This window comes from Cyclopterus lumpus, chromosome 5, assembly GCF_009769545.1.
Source record: "Cyclopterus lumpus isolate fCycLum1 chromosome 5, fCycLum1.pri, whole genome shotgun sequence".
Taxonomy (NCBI): Eukaryota; Metazoa; Chordata; class Actinopteri; order Perciformes; family Cyclopteridae; genus Cyclopterus; species Cyclopterus lumpus.
Window position 1 is genome coordinate 16,702,258 of NC_046970.1, and position 22,821 is coordinate 16,725,078.

The window sequence follows — 22,821 nt, forward strand, 5'->3', positions numbered from 1 at the left end:
TCAAAGGTAACAAAATATACCAGCACCTGTAAATCACTCTAACGTTTTATCTGATTTGTTTAATCCAAGAGTGGTTTACATTTTCTCATCGAACTCTTGAAAAGAAAGGAAATATGCTTTCCTTTCCTAAGATGTAAAAAAAATAAAATGTGTTATTTGACATAACTCAAAGTCAATAAGAGACCATAGCCAACATAATAGAAACGGTATTGAGTCCAGATGTTCAGCTCAGTAAACCATTTATTCAAGTATTTCCAACTAAGAAATCTGATATTATTTACAGTACATTATGTTCACTAGTGCAGGTCTGAGCTCTGGTTACTGAGACAGACTCAGAGATGACAATACATGACCATATATATATATATATATAATACATTTCACAATCCATTATTCTATCCTGTACCTAAATCTTCCGTCCCGGTCTCAAACACACTCACTCAAACAAACCTAAGTGCACACATGTACACACACAAAGACACACAAAGTTTCACTCTACGTCTCACAGAAGGCATAAACCGTTAAAGCCTTTTTCACATCAAGGAGAAATACAACTGAATTGTATGTATTCTCGAAGACTGCTTACATATCAGCTGGGTAGTGGACACACAACCTGAACCAACGCTACTTCCGTGAATATCAAAATATGGATTTCTGTGAACAGGGCACCCTCTGACCGAAGTTGAATTCAAATGTATAACATTTCATTCAGTATATCAGTTTTATACGACAGTTTGAATGTTCCTTTTGCTCTCCAGACCACGGCTCCAATCTTGACTTTTATGCTTTGACCCTGGGACAAAACATTGCTCCGAGAAGAGGACCTGTTGCTGCACTTCATAGTAGATCAGTCCAGTGCAACTTTTCACACCTCACAGAGGACGACGGGGAAATCTACGTGTATACAGGGGTGGTCAAGCTTCACAAGTCCCTAGAAAATAAGTACATAAATATTCAAATCAACAAATCATTCAGAACATCCTTCATTTAGATCAGCATTGCCAAAATGTGGCTCTTGCTCACCTGTGGGATCAAATTTTTATGAATCCTCTTCAACTTGGACTTTTTTCTTCCGTTTTTTGTCACCACCGTCTCTTCGTAGAACTCATGGGCAAGGTCGCCGTCCTCGTCATAGTACAAAGAACTGCCAATACAGTAAGTCAACATCAGTCTAAAACCACAAGTCAGGAGATGGAAACTTGCTCAGTTTACCCAAAAAACTATAACCATCTTATATTTTCTCACATACCTCTAGCGGTATTCCAGCTAAGTTTAATGTGCAGAGGTTTTGAGATACTGACCGTTACTTTCCACAGCTGACTTTCTACTTTCTACTTTCTAGTGCCTAACAACTAGCAGTTTTAGCACTTTGAAGTATTTTACAAATGTATTGTTTTGCATTTTTAGCTGCGTGTGTGCTCTGCTGTTGACTTTTTAATAGCCCTGCTAAGGATGAATAAAGTTGATACATTTAACAGCTCTGCCTTAGTATCATCAACTATTTCTATTTGAGGCACTCAGGTGATTAGGGGTTAGGGTGCCGACCATGAATCCCAGTGTCCCCAGTTCCATCCACCCTGAGACCTATGCTGCATGTCATTCCCATCTCTCGCTCTCTCTCTCCCCCCTCGTTTTGTCATATCTCTACTTCCAGCTTTATAACAGGCGTAAAATGCCTTTATTTGACAGCCATTGAATTATTTCCAGGATATTATGTCAAACCACATAACATTTTTTCTTTTTTTTAATTCAAGAAAATAAGTTGTGATTTAGGTGAAGCAAACCTTTACCATTTTCCAATCATGTATTATTTACCTCCTCCTGGTAAAAACAAACGGTGTGGCGTGTCTGGAACCTTTGAGGCGAGCCACAGATTGCTCGCTCCCATCACTGGATGAATCCCCTCCAGCTCCATTGCCTGAGAAAGGCCAGACACCTTTAGCTTTGGACCCACTTCCTCCCATTCTCAGAGATAAGACATAGTTAGTCTCCAGTTAATGCTTTCAATCTGGTTGGTGGCCAGCCGCTCTCACTTCATTATCAAAGCCAGGATCTGAGAAGAAAAAACACACACATCAGACTTGACTTTCTGCCTGGTGTTCAGGTAGTTGTGTGACCACTAACTCTGCTGCCTGTTGTAAAACACTGTTTGTTGAGCAAGTGACGTGTTACATGGTGAATCAAATTGAATCAATATTGATGAATAGCTGATGCACTATATTTAATGCACAGCTATTATCAATGTAATGCATGATAAGTCCGAATTTGATTTAGAAAAACGCAATTGAATCATAAGATGCTGACACAATAACTGTTGTCAAGCTTAAGATAGACAAAAACAAACACAAAATCAGTTCACTCAACCAGGCAATGTCGGAGCTAACGTTGCATTGTTTCACCAGAAGCTAGCACACTATAGAACTACCGAACCCTAAACGCGAGCTAATCTAGTTCTTAACGTTAGTTACATTCCCATGTTAGGGTATAAAAACAACCGTCAGTTTATCCGTAATGCACAGAACATGTCTCATAAAGCACCATCTTAGTATTGGACCAGTGTAGCCAATAACACGTAGCTAGGTGAAGCTAACGCATATTTAGGCGAGTTAGCCGCTTAGCTTCTGCCGCTGACGCAGGTTAGCTACAGCAGCTAAGCGTCAACCAGCCAGACGAAATAGCGACGCGTCTCCCAGACAAACACTAAATAATTGGGGCCCTAGACTGACAAACGCGATAAATGTTTTTCTAGACAGAATCTTACCTTATAATACAGAATTAAATCGACATGTCCTTTCATAACTTTTACCCCCGGCTACGTAAAGCTAGCGTTAGCTTGTTTTGGTCCTTAGGATGGCGATCAGCTGATCGGACAGACAGGCGGGACCGAGACAGTTAAGAGGACGTCATTGTGCTTTCTACTGCTTAACATGAGCCGGTAATCTGAATGATGGTCAGATGAACATGCATTTAACTCTATGGGGTTAGGGTTTTGTTTTCATCTAAAAAAAAAAAAAAGGGCATATTTAAACGTTTATGATATCCAAGAAATACAGAAACTTATTTGAACTGGGGAATTCTTTACTTAACGCGGTGCACATTTGTCACATTTTGAATTGTCGCTTCAACATGTAAATACGTGCAAAGCCGGATACAATGATAGTGAAGTGAAGAACTAAAGACAAAGACTTTCTTAAAAGGACAGAAAAAAACAAAGATATGAAGGAAAGACAAACAGCTTTCAGGGAAACACATGTATACCGATATCCATTCAAGGTTCCAGTCAACCAGAGTGACACTGCTCTCTATGACATTCATAAGTGCATACAAATGTCCATACATCAGTCAAATTCACAATTTGACCGTAAAAAAAAAAAAAAAAAAAAAGAGTTGCACCCATCAGGGGTGTCGAGAGGACACGGCAGATTTTTTTAGGCTAGGTCAAATGAAAATCCAAATACTCTTCAGCAAATAATGTGTATTTAACTTTCTAATATGATAAAAGAAAACATTTCAGTGTGGAAGTTATTTGTTTTCATGGTTCAAAAACGAGATTAGGTTTCTTCGAATTTAGCTGTAATGTCATGATATGACATTTTACCAATTTTGTAATCTGGAAAAATAAAAAGGAATGCAACTTCCAGATGTGTAATCCTCAGATCAATTACAACATGAGGCTCAATTTTAGCACTGCATCTACAAATGTATATTAATCACATTTTTAAACAAAATGCGACAAAAAAAGAACTCCCTGACATTTTCTTTAGAGTTAAAGTGACACAGCTGAGGTACATTACTGGATAAAACCACAGTCTCATCTGCCAGTGTCGTTTCTCTCAACTCAATTCTCTCAGGCACATCAGACTCTCCAGGTGTAAGGCACTTCTCATCTCTCGCATCATTTCACACGCACATTCGCGCTAGCTCTCTCGCTCTCATTGTCTTGCGCCCTGTCTCACTCTCTCGTTCACCCAAGAGGCGTTTAGAGTTGTATTATCTGGGATCTTTGGATGCAGCGATGACCGGTCATCTTCAGGAGATTGTCCAGCCAAGACGTGCAGGTTTAACCCCCGAGCGCAGAGTCGTCTCAGCCGGGGGTCGAGCCAGCCAGAGCCTCCTGCATCTTAGTACGGGCCAGAGCGTACCGCCGCACTATCTGCTTGACGTGCTCCTCCTCTTCACGCTGCAGCATGCGCTGGAAGTTCTTCAACTCGGGCATGGAGAAGGCATGCCACTGTAAGAACATAACAAATAATAATAAGTACAGTGTCTAAACCAGTGATTCTCAACAGTTTTCAGTGATGTATCATCCCCTGTGAAATATTATTTCAGCCAAGTACCCCTAACCAGTGCAAAGTATTTTTGGTTGAAAAACATATGTTATAGACAGCATTGTGCCATTAGTGTCTGATTTTTTTACTGGATGCCAATTTTAAATATCTATATTTTTTAAATCTCATGTACCCCCTGGAGTACGACCATTTGAGAACCACTGGTCTAAACTAAACACATGCCCTGGCCCTTATTCTCAAATTCATGTTTCACTCACATTGACTTCTCCAGTTTCATTCTCTTTCAGAACAAAGCTGAGGACTTTCTCATTGGGCCCAGAACACAGACGAAGGCGCAGGGGACTCTCATCGTCAGACACCTTGCGAACATAAACTGAAAGAGCAGGGGAAAAAAAACTCAAATTAATGTAAAGCATGCACATTTTGATTTAAAAACACTGCAGAAGGTCAATGTGTAAACGTAACGAAGTGGAGCGATACCTTGGTCATGACGCTCGCTCCGCTCAAACAGAGCAAACTTGCCAGGATTGTCAACCACAGTAAACTTTTTCAACAAAACCTCGATGACCTCTCGAGCAGAAGTGCGTGAGCTGATGTGCAGATGCTTGGATGCATCCTTTGGCAGGTAGAAAGAGGTGCGACGCTTCACTCCGCTGGCCTTCCTCCGTCCAGCATCTTGACCCCCTTTCTTCGGAGGTGGAACTGACACAGGACGGGCCAACTTGAACTGCACTTTTATAAAGCCAGTGTAGGAACCATCTTTGTTCTGTTGAGTAAAGTAAAAATGTGAAAAACCCTGCCACTTTAAAAATGCATGCATTTGTTGTCAATCATCACTACTCACCATGTTCATGAACAGATTGCTGTTGATTTGAGCATTGTATTCCTTCACCTTCTGCTGAATATCTACAGTTGTCAACTCTTGCTTTCCCCATTCAATTTGTTCATCCTGGAGGGGACAGTGAGGAGTTACAGTGTTAGACCACCAGGTGGCAGGGCTCATCTCCAAACCACAACAGGGCAAGAGGAACGCACACAATGTACTAGTACATGAATGGACACTGGACAGTTTAGTTGTGCATTACGTTCTTAAAACATGTTTTCTAACAATTACAAACATTGTGTCTAACTTACACTTTTGTACCAATCCCAAACACATAAAAGATGTGTTGAAGACCGTCTTGAGTGAGGATAGGACTTTTAAAGAAGAAAGATCTTGCTTACAAATGCTGCTGTTGTATGAAAACATTGTATGTCTCAAAGTAAGTTTTTAGGAATCGAGAAAGTTTGAAGACGATGTGACGCTATCATGTAAAAGAAACAATGGCGTGATCCAAATTTGATTGAAATAAGTTCCTCTTCTAAAACTAATATTGTTCAGAAGATTACAAAAAGCCAAACTTTGGTAAAGCTGTTGTGAATCGACTTCCTGTTCGACCACCGGTATTTCTAACAGTGAGCACCAGTTGCATCAGGCTCAACTTCCTGACAACGCAGCAAAGGGTGAAAACGATGATGTCAGCTCTACCCAATCCTGTTCCGACTACTCCGACTCCTCGGCCTAGGAGGGGTAGAGGAAGGAGGGCTATGTGCAACTTGCAGCTGTTAGTAATGAGTGCAGACAACGGTTCTGCATTGCATTCTTCAACTTGGTATTCATGTATAAATAGCTTCCCCTCTCCGGTTTTCCCAAGTGGGAGAGACAAAGCCCTCCTGTGTTTCAGAGACACATCCTGTGAAGTCAGCTGCCTCATCAACCGCACTATCGCAGTCATGTTTCAGTCATGCACATTTGGCATTTGTCGTCTGCATCACCATTACCTCAGTTAGGGCTTTTCCTGAGTGAACTGACCGATTGGTATTTCCTGTATACAATTTTAAAAAAGCAACAGAGCTGCGAGGCAGCACCGATTTATTTTCCATACTGTGCTCCAGCTTATTCCTTGAGGTTCATATGAGCAGGGGGGTTTCCTGAAGAGTAAAATCAATATCCAGTGTCTGTGAACGCTGCATTGACCCAAATGCAGATTTCTCCATTATTACAAACACACATTTCTGCTGGAGTTTATTTTCCCCTCAAAATATTGTGACAATGTGTCCAACTAGACTGTGCCTCTTTTTATTACTATAGATTGTCTGATGAAAAACAAACCGGGCAAAGTTGTAAGCTCTAAATGAGCTTGGTAGCTTATAAATCGGTGTCCAGCAGAACAAGATCAATAGTGGCAATAAGTATGCAGATTGAAAGACTCAAGTGAATATACTGCTGTTAACTAGTCAATTAATCAATATGTGGGCCATGTTGAACTTTCCCAAATGATAACAGGAGGAACAACATATGCAACAGCAGCATTTCAACATGTCATCAAAAACACAGAGTTGACAGTGCCAACATGAGAACAGAGACACAGAAAAGGGTGAATGTCACCGAGTTTTCCAATAAACAACATCTGTTTTCCAATAAAGAAAGCTGATACCTTATTGGGCGTGGGTGACTAAAGGAAAAGAAAAATAATAATTCCAAAACAACACATGAATCATCTGTGATTGAGAAATAAGTATGAGAACCTTGAATAGTCAATGAATGGTGGGTGTTAGGGTGGAAACTTGAGAAGCCGGTGTGCGTCACAAAACATGACATTTGAGTTGTTCTCTGCATGAGTTCAGCTGTGGGTCTGTGCTTTGTTACAATTAGAAAGATGCACTGATGGATTGTGAATAGTCCACCAGTACTGACATGACTTTTAATATATGTTCTCAATCCATTTTTCATTTTAAGTCTCAAGTCCAATTACTCAAAACTGGAAGAACCAGATCTCCACCCTTAACCTGAAAGCTCACTTGGCAAGCATCACAATTGCATTCAACTCCTAAACACGTTAAAATACCCAATTTAGGCAGAAAAACTGAGAAACCTCAAATAGCGCGACAGAAACGTTAGTAAAGACGAACCACCACGTCACCATATTTGTGTTCTCACTTCTCCTTTTTACACCGACTACAGGACCTTTTATTTTTTACTCAAACTTAAAGTTTACTTTTACTTCTCACCTTCTTCACGTCAGCATTAACGTTAGCTTTCCGGGTTTTGGGGAAGAACGATGTCCGGGCGGTGAAGTACTGCTCGAACTCGGAGTCGGGCTCCTCCTCGCTGCAGTAGCCGCTGCTGGTGGAGCTGCCCCAGGTCATCTCGAAGGAGGGGGTTTTCTCCGAGCTGCTAGCCGCGTTTGTCATGCTGACTACCGGTAAAGCCTTTTAGCACTAAGGTCAACAACCGGAACTTAAGATACGACGACTGAAAGTGTGAAAATAACTCACGCAAAGTTCTCTCAAAACAAAACCCGGCGAAACAGAAGTCTGGCTGAAATGTTCTGAATAACGGTGAACTAATCTCTCTCCGAGGACAAAGTATCTCTGTTACGCCTTGATAACAACTGTCTAATCGAGCAAATACTACTGTCTTTTTTCTTCTTCTTCTTCTAACTTCAACCGGGCCACGTTTCCACTGTCCAAACTCAAGTCTGTGTGAAACAGGATGCGTTCAGGCACCCGCCCTAGCTGCCTCGCTTCCTTCCCCTCGCCGAGGCCCCACCCAGGTCCGTTGAGCCGAGTTTGGAAAATACACAAACCCACCATAGCCGGTCACGATTGGACGATGAGGGGAAATGGCCAAAGGCTTCACCCCCTCCTCACCCCTTCCTTTTGCCGCCTCTCCCACGGTTGCTCCCCCGCTGTGTTTGTCATGTGATAAGCGGTCGGCCTGGTCCCACAGTCTATGGTCTGGTCACACGTGGCCAGAGGCAGGGTGTACATCTTTTTATTATTCAATGTACGAGCTGCAAGTAAATATGTTGAACTTTTAGGCCCCAAACATAAAACCTAAGAGTTTTATGTTGGTTATGTGGAAACCATGTTTTCTCTCAGGGGAAAAGAGGGAGATACCCCCGAATCCCCCTAAATGTCACCATATGCAAACAGAATCACTGAATTGATATGGATGTTATATTTTCAGTTGCACTGAATGTCAATGTCAAAATGTTTCAGTGCAAACTAGGATCAGACTTCCATACAACCAGGGAACTAAAAAGAAGAGGAAGGCAACAAATAAACATAATTAAAGCAGCAGACGCTGACATGTCCTAACTTTCAGTGCCAAGTAGTGCTTAAACTGGATTCCCATAATGCAACTCATCAGGATCCTTCATTATGTTGCCTTCATGTGGTACTTGAGTTATTGTACAATTACGTCAGCTTCCAAGTTCCAATTGTGACCGGCAAACAGATTTTTCTGAATATGTGCGAATTGGGATATACTGACATGAAGGTGGCTGAAAACTAGTTATCTCTTTTGGAGTTTTGGACAGGTGGTCAGGGGGGAAAAAAGCAGTGAATGTAACCCAATTTTTGTTTGTGCCACCACAATTATCCTGTTAATAAACATGAGTTCCACTGAGTCAGATGTACAGATTTTAACTTCGGGAAAAAGACAGCTCTTGTATCAGATCAGTACTCAATAGAGAATACATTTTTGCGTCGAATAATTGTGGCATCTCAGCTCTCATCTGTGTGTCAGTGTGTGTCAAGTTGTAAATTTCAGCTTTAAAAAAACCTCTAAATCCCTATTTTTCAGTATGCTGCAACGTGAACTCCTTTTAAACCATCAGGTGGACCAATACTATAATTTGACTAAAGATGACTAAAGACTCTGTACTGTACTGAGTTTTTAACCTTGTAGTTAGAATCTGGCTACAGAAAAATAAGGTATGTTGATCAAATTGTCTTTCATTTCTACATTTCAAGCTATAATTTTGAGACAGATAAACAATCCACCTTTTTCCTTTGTTCATCTGGAACATGTCACCCTTGTGTGCCATTTTAATTGGTCCAAGTAATAACACAGAGAACATAATAACCAAGGGCATGTGTCCAACTGGTGGAGACATTTGTAAACTATCCTCAGTGTTATTCTCACATGCTGAGGAGTTGGTCATATCTTGTTGGATACCAGCACAAGTACTGGCCATGGTGTACTGGCAGGAAATACTTTGGAGCCTCCTAGTGTGAAGTTAGGAGTTCACATATGTAGACTGCTCCGCCCAAAAACTGTCCTGCCGTTCTCACAGAATACTCTGATAGATTTTGTGGTACGGTTTTCATTGCAGATGTTTTAGGTCATAGCAGGACGAACACAGGTGTTATTTAATGACATAAATTATGGCTCTGGTACTTTGCATGCTGACTCCCTGGCACTGCTTTATGGTCCACACCACTGTAACGGAGCCATTACCAATGGTCTGTTAGTTCCACCTGCCCTTTCTCCTGCGATGTCAAGTGAAAACGTCTGTTGTGTAAGAGGCCTGTGCACACAAAAACCCAGCACCAAGACAATATCTAGCACTGTCCTCATACTGTTCATACTCTGCTGAAGTTTTTACATTCCAGACATCCTTTAATAAGCAGAGAGGGAATAAACCCTGTTACCAAGAGACCAAACCCAGCTGCCTTGAACGACTATGGGCCTGTAGCCTTGACTCCCCTCTTTATGAATAACAATGTGGCACAGAAGAGCCCAGTGAGGAGTCTTCTATTAAGATTTAAGATGTTGAGCCATTAGGACATAACTTTATCTGTCTGTTTATCTGGATAGGGTATAGTACAATGTTTTTGGCACTTGTTATGCCCCTATAATAAACAAAGCAAAGGCACGACTAAAACATGTAACTCTACAATTAAAGTGAAAGATGTTATGGTACATCATGCTAAAAAAAATCCTGTTGTTGAGTTTGTTTTCTTAAATGTATAACACAGCTTGCTCAGGGACCGATGTTTCACTGCAGTATACTTAAATAAACTTAACCAGATCGCTGTTACCTGTCCCGTTTTGTGTTTCTCAGCAATAACAAACTTCCCCAGTTTGCAGTAAGTGGAACTGGATTGACGCCGGGTCTTTATATCCATGTAAAATGGCTCCCATTTTGACCATGAAACATTTGATTTTGTTCCTTAAAGCAGTCCAGCAGAATTACCAGGTAGCGCGTAATGTAACATGCAAAGCAACGTCTGGTTGATTGTCTCCTTTTTAATGGTAACAATAACATTTTAAAATGTAAATGGTACAATATGGCAACAACTTCTTGATGTTGTGTTCTTTGATTGTGAGCACGCCTGCGTATGAACAACCAGAGAATACCAGGCCAGTCATAATGCCAAATACAAAAGGTCCTTACCACGTTGGTGTCTGTTTCTATGGTGTGCTCCACTACAAATGTGTGGTCAGCCGCAGAGCCTCGGTCCCAGCTGCAGTCCAACCGGATCAGAGCCCGGCAACGGTAGTGGCACGTGAATCTACAATCTGTAAGAGTAGAAAGTCACAGGTTTACACACACACACACACACACACTGCCAAACACATAAATACACATAACATCGTCTGCAGTAAGCACGCATTTGATAGTATTGTAGAGAATAGTTCTCAATGTGGCGCTACACGGTGGTGTCGTGACTCATCACCTTACAGCAAGAGGGGGTCAGGGTCTGATCCCCGATTGAGAGGTATCTATTTTTTCCCTTTTAATTGGCATATATACCGAGGCAGAATATTAGAAACACCACTAAATATATAATGCAGCTCAGTTCAACAGCACCTTTATAAACTATGACCTCAATAATAAACATAATATATCATTAAAATTACACATTTCTGTTAATGGCACTAAGAACTGAACATTATATACATCATAGAAGTTTGCTTTATGGTGGAACAGTTGTATTGGGTGGCATTAAACAACAAACAAAATATCAGATGTCTTATAATCTTTTATCAAATTCTAGCTAAGACTCTGTGTAAATAAATATTTTTTTGCTTTTTATTTTGCTTATGATGTTATGATCACTAATGCATTGAAACTAGGCGTGAGTATTTACATATTTGAGAGGGGAAACAAATCTATGTTCACTTATGAATGTAATACTTCTGTATTCGTGTCACTGTTTTTTTGTGACTTACCTGCGGTTTAATATTTAGATCACTGTCAAGAAGTGTTTTCTTTCCGGCACACTAAATGCTTTACATAAACCACAGCTATATTTCAGTGGGTTTCAGTTGATGAAAAGGAAATTCACGATAATTCTAAGATAAGTCTTGAGCAAGAAGAGCATATCTGTAGCAGCCATGGGCCTGAAAGGATCTCACCACCAAAACCACTTAAACAACTGCATGCTAGGTCTGGCTACTTCAGAAACAATTAACAACATGGAGAAAATGTCTGGCATTGCAAACCGAGCCAACAAAGATTAAGATTTACGTGTTGAGAATGAGTACTGATGGGTTATTTTGGCCTGCAACTATGTGTGGCTACATCTTTCCCTGTTTGAGCCATTTTCCTCCTCAGTCGTGCTATAACTTCTGCTCCTGTTAATGCACAGAGGGGATCACAAATGCACGCACACATGTGCACAAACCGCTATACTCACTGACACACCGCAGGCTCTGCTTGTACAGGCCCCAGATGAAGTCTCCACACAGGTCACACCATGTGGGCTGAGCGTGGCTGCAGGGCTGGAAGTCGTGTCCCTCGCCCTTCTCCTCGGGGAGCTGGGGGTCCTGGGTGCTGCTCAGGACTCTGATGATCCCCGCCCGGCTCAGCAGGTCTGGCACCTTCCCCGGGCTGATCCTCAGGGCGTTGGCTCTCTCCAGACGTGGAGGTGAGCAGGGCGAATGTGTGCCGTGGGTCAACTCTATCTGCTCTCTGTCTGGCCTCAGGTCACGGAGCTCGATGAACTCACCCCAAGACATTGTGTCATTTAGAGCCCATCTGCCTCCATCATCACTGTCAGACAGAAAAACACACAATAACACACTTGGCCTTCCAAAGACCACAGTTCAAAACTTGAAACAATGTGATTTTGACATTATAAGATTATATCTCAATTCAAGATCTAAAGTGTTCTCAGATCTCTCTTAAAAAAGAGAACTAAATATCAACGATTGCCTGATTGACAAGGATTAAATGAAAAATATATTCATGTAGCAAAACCACAATTAAAAAATATTTACAAATACTATTAACAATTTTACTTAACTAAAATTACAAAGGTATAGCGGGTACATTTTATATTATTGGATTATTATTGCTGATGCTTTAAGGTGTAAATAGCATGTTAATGTTAAAGCCCGTCAAGGTGGAGACCATTTTGATTTCAACAAATGTATACTGTTAGGCAGATTGCTTTGTATCAATAAACCATATTTTATAAATCTTATTCTGTACAGATGTCAAATAAATGCAGTAAAAAACATATGAAAAAGCAACGGAAATAACCAAGTAAATTGTACTTAAGTAACGTTACATTGCCAGAGTAAATGTATTTAGATACATTGATTATATACGAGTAGGCTTTTATGTTATGTTTGTTAGGCCGTTTTCAAACAGCAGATTTCAGACATTTAATTAACATATTTTGTATACGCTGGTTTAGAAACCACAATTTGAACATGCCTCCTCGATATAAAAAGGGTAATTAATATTTGTCTCCCAAACTATCATAATAAAGCAGGGTATGAAAGTAACCACATCAACCTGTAAAACAAACTACTTTCACATGTTATGTATCAGATGTCAGATCTCTGCGTCTTAAAACACTAGGAGCCAAGTCATTCCTGCCACGAAAACAATTATGAGTGCTCGCAGGATGAAAACTGAAAAAAGTTGAGTCCCGAACAACAGGCGTGCTAAATGAAACCAACAACTTCAAAGAAAACCTTCTTTTAGCTTAATTACCAACGCAGTGGAGAAAAACAGTCCCGCAGCTGCCGCTTTGTCTCAAAACGTCCTCCATCCGCGAGGAGAAAAAAAAGTTTACGCAGAAGATCTCCGACGGCTTCCGAGTAACGGAGCAGTGCGTCCGCGGCTACATCTCTGGAAACAATCTCTCATCGCCCGCCGGCCGGTCACCGCGGCGACAACTTGTCCCACTAACGTCAACTTGTCCCGGTCACGTCAACGTCAACTTGTCCTGGTAACGTCAACTTGTCCCACTAACGTCAACTTGTCCCGGTAACGTCAGCGGGACCGCGGAATCCGAGCGCCTCTCAAGATACGGAGCATCTCTCGTTTGTGTCAGACTGAGTTGGAGGAGGAAGCAGCTTGTCATGAAAAACAGAGAGTAAGATGATCATGAGCTGCAGCCACATCCGGAATGCTTTCACATAGGGGGTGCTTCTGAGTCCAGAGCGCAGCTGAGTGGGCGTGCAAAGTTCCCTGCTGTCTCTCACTGTGATGGATTTGGGTTTCATTCACAACACTGATCTTCGAAGCCTTTATTTCAAAGGGAATGTGTGGCTAGTCTTCTTTCTTAATTATTAACATTCTCGCTGTAGTCATGTTCAGTCTTCACCCTCCCTGAATGTTGGATTTCTGACTTTCTGTCAGTAAAAACTAATCAAGATTGGCTGCAGGTTTAAAAGCCTTATACTTATTTATAGTTTAAAGTATAAATACATTGGTGAAATTATATAAATAGGTGACTAACGGCTCTGGTCACATTCTTAATAACTCTTAATGCTCAAGAAGACAAGGAAGAGAGAGTCGTTGAAGCCTTTTATTTGTTGCTGGCGTGTAATGAAGAAGGTCAATTCTCCACAACTGTGTTGAATGAGTGTGAAAAGCGAAGCCATAAGGTTATTGTGCCATAAGTTTATTAAACAAACAACAATATACAGTATATTAAAACAAAAAGGAACAACACTGTGTAACACGGTGTAACTGGGCATACATGTTACCTCATTAAAAGAACTATTTAAAATGTATAGGAATCAAAATTTGCATTGTGCCCATGCAGATGTGTTCCTCCCATCTGTTCCCGCCCGCCAGCAGTCCGTGCATGTGCTTCGACAGTCTCTCTGTGTCAGCTGTTCCCGTGCAGGTCCCTCTGGATCTTCTCTGTCACCTCAGCCATGAGCTGACAGGCTCTCTTGTGTTTAGACCAGTGCTTCACCTGACATTCTCTGTAAAAAACAAACAAGACGCCAGCAGAAACACAACACACATTAAGTGTCTGATATAACACAACGCTTATAAGGATATTCAGTATCACAGGAAAGTATTTTAATGGTCATGGACCAGATGTATTTTTATATCTGATGTAGAAACACAGACTTATATATCCAGCCATCAACCCATTTTATGGTGGTTGCCGTGGCAGCAGGCTGAGCCAGGTAATCCATGTCTCTCTACCCTAGCAAAGGTCCTCTAGCACCTGGGTGATTCAAGCCATCTCGGATATGTTATCCCTCAAGCATGTTCTGGGTCTGACCCAGGGAGGCATCCTAAACTAGAGCCCTAAACTACTTCAGCTCCTTCACTCTGACCTCTTCCCGGATGGATGTCGGGACAGAAAACTCATTCTTTCAGTCATCCACCAAAGCTCGTGATCGTAGGTGAGGTTTGGGAAATACATCAACCGCTAACTCCCAAGATTTGCCCTCAGGCTCAGCTGCCTCTTCACCACGACAGTGTGGCAGATCGGGCTGATTTACTTCTGTCTTTATGTCTTACCTGTGACAGTACCATTCTCCCTGACACCGAGAGCATCTCTTTGCGGCCTCTTTTCCACAGCATCCACACTTTGGCTTCTCTGGGAGTAAACTCTCCATCACATCCAAATTGTACACCTGGTTCAACCTGGTAAAACAATCACAATAATTACAGAGATGTTGGATGGAGTTGAGTTCTTTGCATCTCAGACTTGTGTGGTCAGCATTACCTCTCTGCCTGCAGCTTCAGTTCACTTTCAGATGGGCTGAAAGTTTCTTTGACTTGATACTTCGCTATTGCCTTCCACTTCCCAGAATTCTCTCTCACAATATAGTTCCATATTTCTGGGATCTATACATAAAGCAAAGCTCAGGGTAAATACACAAAGGACATAGTCACTAGATAGAGATATATGTGTGAATGTGTGAGTGTGTACCTGTTCCAAAATTAGTTCTTTTTTTGGGGGGGCGGGGTCTGTAACGGTGAGATGAGCCAGGAAACGCTGCAAATCCAGTAGGTTTGGCAGCTGATCAACCAACACCTCTGTCATGAAACCTTGAAGCTGTGAAGCATATGAACGATAAGCCCGCAAATAATCCTCAGTAACAAAAACAAGTCAACTTCATCAGAACTTTATGCAATGAGTTATGCAGAATGCATAAGAAAAGAAATGCCACGAAAAGAGAATGCACAAGGCTCTCTGGTTATATAATCAAGGCAACAGGAAGAGGATGAGAAAGCGTATAATAGGAGGAAACATCTTAGTCAAAACAATCCCTTGGAAACTGAATCTGTGTTTTAACAAGCGAGGATATCAGATATGATGTTGGAGGACAATGATCTGACGCTCACACACTTCCTCAACTTCAGTTTACAGCTAATATACAGTAGCACTTAGATTTTGGAGGAGGAATTGATTGATACAATTTAAAAACAGTGATTAACTAAAATACAGAGCATAGAGAACATAAAGGGATGATGAAAAGGAGTCAGTCAACATTGTATTCACAATATACCTTTAGAAGCTGGTTCTTGTTGTAATTGTTAAAGTCATATTTCCTTTGGCAGTCTTCCTTCAGCAGCAGATTGTGAAGGGAAATCCAGACCTGGCCATCTAGTTTTGTCATCGTTAAATGGTACTCTACAGAAATCTTCTGCCATCTGCCATTGATGTACTTTTCTACCTCACCTTCAGTATGAGACAGAGAGCACACCATCAAATGAAGGGTCCCGTATTAGCCAATATTCACACATTCACACAAGAACAGATTTGATATGCAAGAGGTGTGATGTACCGTCTTTACAGCGACTCCAAGGACAGCAGTCAATCAACTGAACCAGCATGCAAGGCATGTTATGGGTGCACATCATGCGATTGATGACACTAATACTGTAAAGGAAAACAAGTCCTTCTGTCAGGTGAAAAGAATGGTAAATTAATAAACCAACAGAAAACTAATCTGCATCAATTTTGGTCGTGATAAATCCAAATGCTTGAAATGCCGAGCAAAATTATTTCTCAGATTCTCTGTAAACTTCTAATCCCCAAACGTTTTTTGGTCCAGACACCGACGTACCTCTCGGTGTGATCAGTGATGAAGCGCAGCACAGAGACTGCTTTTAGAGAGATTTCAAATTCCTGTGCAGCACTCTGCATCTGTAACTCTGTCATCAAGTCTGTCGAGGGTACGACTGCTGTCCCTTTCGGGTTGTGTTGGTCATGAGTTGTCGCGGCTTCCCTGGTCGCTTTGCCGACCAGCAGGGTGAGCTTGCGGTGGCAGTAATCCACCAAGTCAAGAACAGAGTCACCAGCAGCCTCACAGGAATCCTGCACAAAACACAACCTTTTTCAATATGTCCCATTAAGCTTAATTTATAACAATATTTACAGAGAGAGAGAGAGAGAGAGAGAGAGAGAGAGAGAGAGAGTATGAACTGCCTGGCCACGTGATTACTCTCATGTTTTAATACATTTAAATATATGATGCAGATCAATATAATTTGGGGGTATGTATTTGTGCACACACTAACCTTGTGATACATTATGGTTTCAAGCAGGTTTATGATTGTGGCTTCATGGTGGATCTAAGGTGGATACATTAAAGTACACACAAAATCAGTTGGGAGCGCTGCAAACTGATTATCATTGTTACACCTAATGTTGCACTCACCACCATATAAAGATGGAATGTGTTATTGGGATTGAAGTCCTCCAGCTGACATAAAATGGGGAACACTTTATGCTTCCAAATTTCAACGAGGATCATTTCATGGACCAGAACAGGTATCTAGAAAGGGGGGAGGAAAAAAGATACTGCAGATTAAACTTATAAAAAATGTGTTCATTGAGATATCATATGTAATTCTAAGCAATAGAAACAACCAGAAAACTTGTTTCAAGAGACTTCTTATTAGATGTTTGCAGGGCTTCACTAAATTTAAACAGACATTTTAACATCACGAGAGGGAGCAGTCACCTTTCCATATGACACCAGGAGCTCCTTAACATACTCATCGTGCATGGCAGAAGCATTCAGTATTGCTTGCATGTTAAGTTTCTCGATGTGCGCATGCTGTCTGAACCACCTGTTAACACACAAAGAGAAAAATCATTAAAAAGGCACAGGTAGACTTTATGGACAGCTAAACATTGATAAAATATACTGCCTAATTTCAGTGTTTTAATTTCTACTGTGTTGTTGTTTGTTCTGACTGGACATGGATGTGTGTGATGAAATGAGCGGACAGTCCATGCATCTTTGTGGGAGATAATAACCTTGAAATAAGCCTGTTAGGTAGTTTTTATATTTTAATCCCAACACTCATTTAGGCACCAGTGCTTTGAAGTAGTTTTCAATTAGATTAGATGTATATACTAATACTGATAGTGGTGTTTGGATGTCCCGAGACACTTTCAACCTTCCTACTATTGAATAAAACGTTAATTGCCTCGCCTTGTTTTGGTCAGCTCCTGCTGCACAGTACCCTTCACCCTCCTGGCTGGACTAGGTCACCGGGTTCAGGTAAGTTAGCTAGTTTAGCATGTGAGCTAACGTTACTTTAGTGCACCTTAGCGGGTTCCTCCTAGTTACCTCTCAGAGCCGACTTCCTTGAGAGAGGAAGTTTCCAGACTTTGAACAAACCCCTCCGCTTCGACGGGTAGAATTACAGACGTGTCCATTTCGTTGTAGCAAACTCAACACATAATTTCACAAGCTGTCGCTTTAGTCAAGTTGGTTTGGAGTCGGTACACTAGGTTGTCATGGTGACTAACCAAACGAACCCAGGCACTTCCTCCCTGCAGCCAGAGGGGGGCGATGCTTCTCAAAGTATGGAAAGGTCTCAAATCCCTAGAGAGGGGCGGCGCAGCTTCAAGTATGGAAAAGTCTCAAATCACTAGAGAGGGGAGGTGCATCGTAAAGTATGAAAAGGTCTCAAATCCCCAGAGAGGAAGTAGTTTCAAAAGCCAGAGCTGTAGTGCCTCACTGTAAAAATACACAATGACAAGTATTACTATCAAAATTAAATGTAAAGTTCCGGGCACCGCGGCTGAGTCAATAATCGTCTCACATTTCCTTTTTAAAACAAATGCTACTTTTTTTTCTAAAAGCCATTACTGATTTTACTTTTTGCTTTATTTTAGACCTGATGTTTTTTCCTGCCTTTTTGAAGCAGTTTATAACATGGTCTACTCTATAGATTATCACGATCATGATTCAAATTGAAAAGTACTGTGCAAGTAGCATTTAACAGCTTATCATATATTTGTTATGCAAAAGCTTGATTTGTAAAGCAACTGGCAACTATGGCTGTCAAATAAATGTAGGTGTCCAAATTCCTCTGAATTGAAGACATAAAAATATAAAAATTCTTATTGTAGTTTATAGGTTAGAAAAATATTATATTTTATTTCCGTCTGATAACGTCTATCAGATCTTCTGAATCCACCTCTGTATCAATCTGAGGGTCATTTTTTAATTGTTACAAAATAACAACATTCTAATTTTTTTTATGCACTGTGATTTAGGACAAACTGTTACATTGTAGGATAATCTCTTTTATTAATTACAAATTCTCTTTTGTACAATATCAATAAATATAACCGTCCTCACTTGACCTAAACAGAAATGCAAATTCTTGAAAAAGAGATTTGTAAAAACACAAACAAAAAACACACTAATTTAACAAAAAGGCATCGTTGGTTGAGGCATCTCTGTATCTTTCAGTCCGTTTAAAGATTCATGTCACTTCCAGCACACCACGATGTTGGGATCATTTTCCAAACGTTCGTCCAGCTCCTGATAACTGATACCTGTAAAGTTACCACACTGTAAGCAGACTTGTTTGCTAACATGAGTTATTATTCATACTCAACAAATGGAGAGAGACCTGCCTGTTTTACAGCAGATTTCATCATAACTATGACAACCGGTATAGAGTCGAGGCAACCTGCTCCTTTCATCACGGATCACCTTCACTGGATATTTTTGAAGCCGTCGAATAAGAGACTTCATGAGGCCAAATTGGATCAGCTTCCTGAAAAGCAACACATGACATGACATACAAGTAAATAAAGGTCACTCTGACCTAACTCTGCAGGAGTCATTAAGTATTTTCAGGAACTGATAAGGTGATTGACGCCGACCTCTCGTCAACCCTTTGAAGCTGCTGCAAGTAGCGAGAACAAAGGTCTCGGACTGTGGTTCCTGGACTCAGACCACAGTACAGCTGGAAAACATCTCTCAGACTGGCACGCTTCTGACCTGAAAGACAATCAAACAATGAATATCTCAAAAGAAAAATAAATAAAACATGAATGTAATGTTTGATAATCATGCTCCTTATTTACCTTGCTTGGTGACGTAATTGAGGCACTCCACCTGAATGGACTTATCATCGATGATGCTCTGGACTTTCGGGGTGGTGCAATAAACATTAGAGTACTGAAATGAGGTAAAAGACGATCACTAAACGTACAAACGCTCAAATTTTTACGACACAGAATTAGGCTGCTTTAAGGGAAAAAAATAGAAATATTAAAAGAAATAAAGTTTGTAGATTGTATAATAATATTATTTTTAAAATGTTAATACTCTTAAACAGATATTAGCTTTGACGTGTCAAATGAAAGATGTTGATGAAGTTCCAAGTCTTTTAAAATATTTAGATTGCATTCACAGTGGCTTAATATCAAAGGTAGTACTGCCATACCTGAAATATTGACACCAAGGTCACAACACCATAATACCTGTGGAGGAAAAGGAGGATTTTAGCATCTTTTTTGTTTTGTTTGGAAATAAAAGTCTTGCCGCACGCGCGCAAGCACGAGTGCATGGATAAACCCTCAGGCTCACTGTACACAGAAAACAATGGATGAGGGTGTTTTGAAGCACATTAGTCGCCGCTGTTGCCCTTTTCTCACTGAAATGTACTCACAGAAGATTCTGCACCGCAATGCGAACAAGATTCAGCTCTACGTCCGCTTCAGCAGAGATTTTCTGGATGTGTCTAAATCCATCAATACAGTGCAGGATCTGCAGTAAACATGAAGTTGAACATTATTGGCTTGTACTAAACACTATGACCTGAATTGTTCGAATAATATGATTCATATACACTACTTTGAACTAGCAATTGTTAAATGGCACTAATGACTAATTTTCATTGATGAAATATTAGATGTGAAACAAGTGTACACTTCATGTACTGCTGATAACAGGCCTTTAATAACTAATCTTTCTCCTCTTCCTAGAATTTCGGCACATCTTATCTTATCACAACGTCCCTTGATATGTGACAAAAGGCCTACCTGTTGAGTGGTAAGATCCCACTGAGATTTGATAAAATGGTCTTTGCACTGGGTGAAGACAGGCACATCATACTCCTGGACAATCGGGGGGTCCTTTCGCAGCTGGATCAGCTTTAGGTGTATGGTGTTGGACTCATCTAAAAACAAACACAGAAAACAGAAAAGGAGACTAGAATAAAAAATAAAAAAAATACTTACAATTCAGCTTGGCAACAATTAATACTTACTTGTTGCCACCAAAATGTTTTCAGATGCCAAACCATGAACGTTAGTGCTAAATTCAGCTTGTATGTTTAAGAGATTGATGGTTGTTTGCCAAAGATAAAACTTTAATAAACATAGTAAAATACAAAATATACCTATGGGTAAGGTGCAGGCTCCTGTGGCATTAAGTTCTTCTAACAAGGTCGACATAATGGGTAAAAGTTTCTGCTTGCTCTCCTCATTGGATATAAAGCCACTCTCCAGCTGCAACACAACAAGACAAACAGATTTAAGATCATCTCTGAGATTTCTTATTACTGAAAACTATGCAAACATCAGAGCAATCAAGTCACAAGTACAGTTATGAAAATGCATTATCCACAACCTCCAGAGTTGTGAGGTACCCAGACAACTTCTTGACAATGGGCTCAAGGGCACAGGTGTTGGTTTGGGCGTCACAAACAAGGCCAAGGTTAAACAGGAGGGCATTTCTGCTGTACTTTTTATGCTCGATACACACAGGACACCCAATTAACTTTTTTCCCATGGCGGTGCTAAAAAAGATAAAAAGAGCAAATAGGATAGTTTGGTCGTGCAAAGAGCAACAAAGGCAAACACACATATCTCAAGGGCAAAGAACAATTAAAGAAAGAAGCATTATACATACACCGTTATTAATTTGTTTTGCAGTTCTGGCTTGGTGATGATATAAACTTGAACTGTGTCAAATAGCTCTCGTGAAATGTATTCCTCTGGGACCTGTCATGAGAGGACATAGATGACACTGTCTGACATAATGCATTCTATATACAAGCTTTAGAAAGATGATGCACTTTTCAATTCCATAGTCCATACCACATGCATATGTAGAGGGGCCTGCTAAGATCAATTATGCTCATTTTAATTCCATTAAACAAGGAGTCAAAACACTATTCACTGAGACTTTTGGCAACTTTGGATACTATTTTTAAAAAAGTTGTCCACATAATTATCAAAATGGCAAACAGCATATTTAACATACTTTTTATTTCTGACAACTTTACTGCCATAAGGGTAAGCCATGTTGGTAGTTGCTATGGTAATTAATACTACAGTTGTGGTCATGTGTATTACCTTTCCCCTTAATATATAGTATTTGCACATTTAAACTCACCTGATATGTTATCTTGGGACCCAAGGTGGGGTGAAACTCACTGAAAAATATACACTCTATTCGAGAGGTCATGCCCATCATATACCTTGTCAGGGCAACCTTACTGCAAATAATTTACCAAATGTTCAGTTTAACAAATGTTAACCAGTCTCAGTCTCAGTCTCAGATGACAGCGTCCTGTGTGAGACTGCCCTGACGTGCCCGCTAGTTAGCAGCTGAAGCTAGCTGCTAGCTTCCCGTTGTAACGTTGAAAACCAGCCTGTGACCTCCTGTGAAATACATGTAGCTGTTCTCACGTCTAGGCAACGTCGGGACTAATGTGTTGTCACTGTACTTTGGCAAAAATGCGGTCAACCTAGTAACAAACTATCCACCAACTCTCCAGGACTCGACACATTAATGCACTGCACTTTGAGGCACAACAATACCGATATATTCACGAGCTCCTCGTTATTTACTAACGTAGACAACGGAAGTCGTAAATATTACGCGGACAGTGGAGAACGTGTCTATGTTTTAAACAAACACCAATAATAATAGCACAATATCTTTTTTAGACATATTTGCTGTATCTGTAGTTTTATTATTATGTGGGCAGAGTATATTAAATATTCTATTATATCTACTTAAGTTTGAGGTTTATACATCGACTACCAGTTGAAAACAGATATTTACTATCAGTTGTTCACACAATGTATATTATCTAAAGGGAATACATATACAAACGTTCCAGGTTTCAGCGATTGTCACCCCTTTGCTTGGTTTTTCGGCAGCTAGGTGCTAAACAGTTCATATATTCGATAGTCCTTAAAGGCAACACTACTCAACAGG

The 22,821-nt window shown here is 40.6% G+C and overlaps 4 protein-coding genes across 6 annotated transcripts; all 4 read right to left on the minus strand.

Moving 5' to 3' along the window:
- Positions 1 to 222: 222 nt before the first annotated feature.
- tusc2a (tumor suppressor 2, mitochondrial calcium regulator a) lies at positions 223 to 1,995 on the minus strand. Its single transcript, XM_034533863.1, has 3 exons — positions 1,816 to 1,995; positions 1,024 to 1,144; positions 223 to 931 (listed from the first exon to the last, which is right to left on the minus strand). Exons 1-3 carry the CDS (start codon positions 1,962 to 1,964, stop codon positions 866 to 868), a joined length of 336 nt encoding a protein of 111 aa, XP_034389754.1. The 5' UTR covers positions 1,965 to 1,995; the 3' UTR covers positions 223 to 865.
- LOC117731472 (ras association domain-containing protein 1-like) lies at positions 223 to 13,489 on the minus strand. 3 transcript variants are annotated; one of them, XM_034533859.1, is made up of 9 exons: positions 13,070 to 13,489; positions 11,763 to 12,118; positions 10,517 to 10,641; positions 5,134 to 5,238; positions 4,770 to 5,055; positions 4,547 to 4,662; positions 2,762 to 4,231; positions 1,024 to 2,053; positions 223 to 931 (listed from the first exon to the last, which is right to left on the minus strand). In XM_034533859.1, the coding sequence occupies exons 2-7, from the start codon at positions 12,082 to 12,084 to the stop codon at positions 4,085 to 4,087; spliced, it is 1,101 nt and encodes a 366-aa protein (XP_034389750.1). In that variant the 5' UTR covers positions 12,085 to 12,118; positions 13,070 to 13,489; the 3' UTR covers positions 223 to 931; positions 1,024 to 2,053; positions 2,762 to 4,084. The 3 variants fall into 3 exon arrangements, with proteins under 3 accessions (XP_034389750.1, XP_034389751.1, XP_034389753.1); XM_034533860.1 differs by lacking the exons at positions 10,517 to 10,641; positions 11,763 to 12,118; positions 13,070 to 13,489 and adding an exon at positions 7,341 to 7,989; XM_034533862.1 differs by lacking the exons at positions 10,517 to 10,641; positions 11,763 to 12,118; positions 13,070 to 13,489 and adding an exon at positions 5,424 to 7,322.
- Positions 13,490 to 13,871: 382 nt separating this feature from the next.
- On the minus strand, positions 13,872 to 18,191 carry zmynd10 (zinc finger, MYND-type containing 10). The gene is made up of 11 exons (XM_034533322.1): positions 17,917 to 18,191; positions 17,302 to 17,410; positions 16,996 to 17,112; positions 16,856 to 16,909; positions 16,402 to 16,652; positions 16,120 to 16,214; positions 15,841 to 16,013; positions 15,261 to 15,386; positions 15,054 to 15,175; positions 14,846 to 14,971; positions 13,872 to 14,295 (listed from the first exon to the last, which is right to left on the minus strand). Exons 1-11 carry the CDS (start codon positions 18,003 to 18,005, stop codon positions 14,196 to 14,198), a joined length of 1,362 nt encoding a protein of 453 aa, XP_034389213.1. The 5' UTR covers positions 18,006 to 18,191; the 3' UTR covers positions 13,872 to 14,195.
- Positions 18,192 to 18,868: 677 nt separating this feature from the next.
- Positions 18,869 to 22,800, minus strand: nprl2 (NPR2 like, GATOR1 complex subunit). Its single transcript, XM_034532335.1, has 11 exons — positions 21,991 to 22,800; positions 21,505 to 21,596; positions 21,223 to 21,391; positions 20,993 to 21,101; positions 20,634 to 20,770; positions 20,261 to 20,358; positions 20,036 to 20,072; positions 19,674 to 19,767; positions 19,470 to 19,587; positions 19,218 to 19,360; positions 18,869 to 19,136 (listed from the first exon to the last, which is right to left on the minus strand). The coding sequence occupies exons 1-11, from the start codon at positions 22,069 to 22,071 to the stop codon at positions 19,069 to 19,071; spliced, it is 1,146 nt and encodes a 381-aa protein (XP_034388226.1). The 5' UTR covers positions 22,072 to 22,800; the 3' UTR covers positions 18,869 to 19,068.
- Between the last annotated feature and the right edge of the window lie 21 nt (positions 22,801 to 22,821).